The sequence below is a fragment of the Monopterus albus genome, unplaced genomic scaffold (assembly GCF_001952655.1).
Source record: "Monopterus albus unplaced genomic scaffold, M_albus_1.0 scaffold29.1, whole genome shotgun sequence".
NCBI classification, from domain to species: domain Eukaryota; kingdom Metazoa; phylum Chordata; class Actinopteri; order Synbranchiformes; family Synbranchidae; genus Monopterus; species Monopterus albus.
The window spans coordinates 234,503-239,196 of record NW_018127909.1 but is presented as its reverse complement, the minus strand read 5'-3'; the positions used below and the strand labels follow the sequence as shown (position 1 = coordinate 239,196).

Here is a 4,694-nt window from a genome sequence, read left to right as displayed (position 1 = left end):
CACATCAGGTATTTTTTTCAGTGAGTTAATCCAGCTGTTATAGAAAGAGGGGTCTGACTGGCCTTTAAACAAGATATCAGCTTCATCAACCATTCCACCAGTGACCTCTGTGATACGCTCACTAAATGTGCTGCTGAAACTTTGGCCATGGCCTAATTTCTTTTTCTCTGCCTCACAGTGTTTGGTCATGGCCTCAATACGGGCAGTATTTAGAAAGCTACATGAGGCCTCAACTGACAAACAGTCACTGACCTCTGTCGCTGACACTCCACTCATGGCTGCCTCGCAGGTCTTGATAGAAGTGAATGCTTTTATTTCCCCTCCTAGAGATACCTGTGTGATGTAATGTGTACCATATGTGTCAATCAAACCGCGATACAGTGTCTCAGTTCTACGTGAATAGGCAGGAAGAGATTTTATGGCTGAAGAAAATTCATGGCTCAGTGGAGGATTTGTTGCCAGTCTGTATCTGTGAAGCACAGAAAGTAAATAAGTTACAGTTACAGTGTATCACAGTGCCTTTTTATTCATGTTATTGTTAATTTAGTCTTTTACTCATACTCACCTATAGACGATAGAGTGGACAGAATGGCGAAGGAAGGTGTATCGGTCTTGTTTTGACTTTTGCATGGCAAAGGTAGAATCCCTGGAGTGGGACCCTCCAAAGCCAACCCCAATAGTGACACTGGGGTCTACAGGGATTTTAAGGCCAATTTTCCAGTCATTGCTCACAGATGATGTGGAATCGTTGACAAGAGTTTCAACAGAATCATAGACTGTACCAGAGACCTCTAAGGTGGACTTGGGAATGATCCTCCAGTCCACCACAGCAACTGGGATCTTCTGCTTTTCCCTATTCATGTAGTCGTTACTGACTAACTTGCAAGTGCCATTGCCAAGGTTCCATTTTTCAGTGTCGATGACATAGGCATATTTGCGTTCCATTGTGACGATGTCGAAGCCTTCTCCACCCAGATTGTAACCAGGGACAAAGTGAGCTTTTTCACACTCCTCTGTTGTGCCAATGAGGGTTACAGTGGCTGGCAGACATAGAGGCATCCGTGCACAGCACAGGAGCATGACTTGCCACAGCCTCGCCATCTGTATGCAAAGAGAAGACAACATGGCATGGACAAAATATCAAACAATGCAAACTTTGAGTATATAAATTCAATATAAATTGGATGGTATTATGGTACGGAAAAAAGGAATAGGAAACATTTGATCTGAAAGATTATTCATCTCGAGCTATTAGTTGCAGATAGGAGAGGCCTCAGGGGTCTTACCGTACTATGACTGTTGACAGCAAGCTCTGTTCACTAACTTCCAATATTTGCCTTATTTTATACTTTTGATGTGGAGGTGGAGTCTTCATTGTTTATGTGTTTTTCACACATTGCATGCATTCATAATGTGTAACATCTATATTTCCTTCATACCCTATTGAGAAGAGAGATTAAACTTAAATGGCCACATGGGAAAACTGGGCCTTTTTGAAACATGGTCCCACTAACACAGCCCCTTCTGCTGTTGTTCTAACACATGGCTGTTTTCAGTTTTATTGTCTGCTACAATTTGAGACAGCATGCAGAATGGAATGAGACTTGCAACCAAACCTCAGCACACTGAGGCTAACTTTGCCATGTAGAGTCCTAACAATATCAGTTATCCTATTGTCTAATCAATGTAGCTGAGGTTTGGCTAAATGCTAACTGCTGTATTTTTTTGATGAGCTTTAATCTTCAACACGCAGATAAAACAAAAGGTATATCTCTTCAATCTGTGTCTTTTTTGTATGAGCTTACACACAGCAACTTAATATCAGCAAACAGACAGCAGTGCACATAAGCTGGTAGCCTGTGTTTGTGTGTGTGCGCCTTTTGCACTTGGTTGTATAAACTTAACACTCTCTTTTGGCACTGCACAGCTTCAATACTACACTATGTAAACTCATGAACAAAAGTGTGAAAACACATGGCTTTGATTACCAGTCTGACAGTACAAACACATATTTACTTAGCACATACATATTAATCGGGGGGTGTTTTCACTGGGTTGAATATTTTGGGGTAAATGACAATTTGCAGGCTTAACTTTACATTTAGCTTTGGAAGGCCAGAATGTACCAATGGATATCACCAGCTAAATGTCTTGGTGGTTGCAACACCTGATGCCAGCATGAGCAGCAAGGCCCACAAAAACAGCTTAACTGTTATTCCATCTTACAACCCAAATCTGAAACAGTTAGGATGGTATGTAAAATTAAATTTAAAACAAAACAGCGCCATGTAAATCATCTATACGCTGTATTACGTTGAAAACACAGCAGCACATTATTTGATGTGACAGCAACTATTTTATTCTTTGTTCAAATAAATACTCACTTCAGTTCTGATGCCTGCAGTTTTGGAGCAACATATGCTGCCTTCAAGACGACATCTTTTCCAGGGACACCTATGCATATTTCAACAAGACAGTGCGAAACCTCATAGTGCACATTACCAAGGCCTGGCTGTGGAGGAAAAGGTTGTGAGTGCTAGACTGGCCTGCCTGCAGTCCCAACCTGTCCCCAGTAGAGAATGTGGTGCATTCTGATGTTACAGCATCAGAATTGAAGTGTTTGTTCTGAAAAAAGATGATAAGGTGTCACATTAATGTACTTCTGTATTGTTTTCAGGTAATACAGGACACAGATATACAAATCACTATTTTCAAATTCAATTTCACATACCATCCCAACTTTTTCTGATTTGGGTTGTAAGATGGAATAACAAGTTAACAGTTTTTGTGGACCTTGCTGCTCATGCTTGCATCAGGGGCTGCAACCACCATGACCTTTAGCAGAAGGTTGTATATGCTATAGCTTTGTTTGTTTGTCACCCTTGCTGTGAATGTTCCTCTTTATCTAGGGTTTAATTTCTTCGTACTTAGCACTTTTTGTGACACCTCTGGTTGTCGTGTGCATTTGCTTTAGACAACATCATGTGTTAATTGCAATATACTGCTGACTAGGAGCAGTTTTAATCCCATTCTTCACTGCTGCAGTAATAAAAAATTAGGGCAAAAGTCTTTATAGCAAATAACCCCTCAGTAGCACCTCATTTAAGAGGAGCACTGGTTATGTCAAGGTTCAGGCTTGAGAAGGTCCCAAAAGCAGACACAGACTAAGGAGTAGTATTTAGTAGATATTAATATAATTAATACTGGACATAGAGACAAATATAACTCCTGGGGCTCAACCTGGCAAGCATAGCCAAGATGTCTCCAGAAACCTACAATGAGACAGTTCAGTCAGAGAGCTAAATAAACTAAAACGTACACAACTAAACTCCAAAAACCCAAGGGAATAGGCAAAAAATCCAAGATGACAGGGAGGTCCAAAGTCCATACGTAGTGCAGGAGAACGAGTCCAAGAGCTACTAGGCAGAAACAAAACTGGAAACACATACAGACCCACAAGAAAACAAAGGTGTAGTGAGCAGACAGACCAATGTCTAACTGAGGGAAGTGAGGAGAATATAAAGGCTTAAGACTTGGAGACAACAAGCAACAGGTGAAGACAATGTATGGTAACCAAGAACCGGCGTAAAGCTGAGGCAGGTGAGATGACAAAACAGGAAACCCCTTCAACAATAAGTACCAAAGATGAAGCAAGTCCAAAACACTAAGAGGATAAAATTTACTTTATTTAAATTATTTTAATTGGTCAATATACCTCACAAAATTAGGGTCGCATCAGGAAGGGCATCCGGTGTAGAAACAATGCCAAATTTTGAACTATGTGAATCGTCATTGTGGAAACAGATGATTCACTGTGGTGACCCCTAACGGGAAAAGCTGGAAGTGGAGGAGGAGGAGGAGGAATGTTCTTCACAAAACTGAGCACGCTCTTTGAAAGTTTTAAATGTTTATACATGCATATGCAGTTATGAATATGCATTTCAGTGGTATGCATATTGAACAGTTTTTAAATTCATAATGTCATACAGGCAGACATCTGTGTTCTCTTTGTTGATGCTTTATTTGCAGATTTTCCAGCTTTTCACAAACACACTGCCAGTTGAGTCTATGAGAGGGTGTTTAGGCCATAATTCATACTTTCTCACACAGACACAACTATAATCTTCTACACACACTACGTCCTCTTACATATACAGTTATATTTTCCTTTATTTACTTCCATACTCTCCTACACACACTATTATTTTCTCTAACACGCACAACAATACTCTCTTATATGCACCATCATAGGCCCACCCTTCCACAGACAGCACCATATATTCTCATATGTTACTACTGTAGTCATATATTCTCATATATACTGTATGTGCATGCACACATGCACAAATATTATATTCTTGCATAACAGTTTATGTAAGTGGGAATAATTGTATATGTAATAAATTATGATGGAATATGTAAGTGAGTTCAATATTGTATGTGAAACTGAATAATAGCATATGAAAGAGAGATTAATGGTCTGTGAATGAGAATAGTCATGTGTAAGCAACAGCATGATAGTGAATGTGAGACAGAGGAGTTGTCTGTGTGAGAGTTTGCTTGAAAAGGAAATAAAACTGAAGTCTCCATTCCTGATTAGCTTATCTTCATACACAAGGGCTTTGGCCCACCTTTCCAATCATCAGGAGAACATGGCGGACAAGCGACGACTCAGTGAAGCTGTTCAAATGCAA

General features: G+C 40.0%; 1 protein-coding gene across 1 annotated transcript in view; it reads right to left on the bottom strand.

The window, feature by feature from the left end:
• Positions 1-4,694, bottom strand: part of LOC109957938 (perforin-1-like) — a 74,374-nt gene that overhangs the window by 47,514 nt on the left and 22,166 nt on the right. The window contains exons 2-3 of the mRNA XM_020596197.1: positions 566-1,101; positions 4-469 (exon numbers count right to left, since the gene is read on the bottom strand). Of these exons, the coding sequence (XP_020451853.1) occupies positions 4-469; positions 566-1,101 (1,002 nt within the window). The remainder of the gene's footprint in view (positions 1-3; positions 470-565; positions 1,102-4,694) is intronic.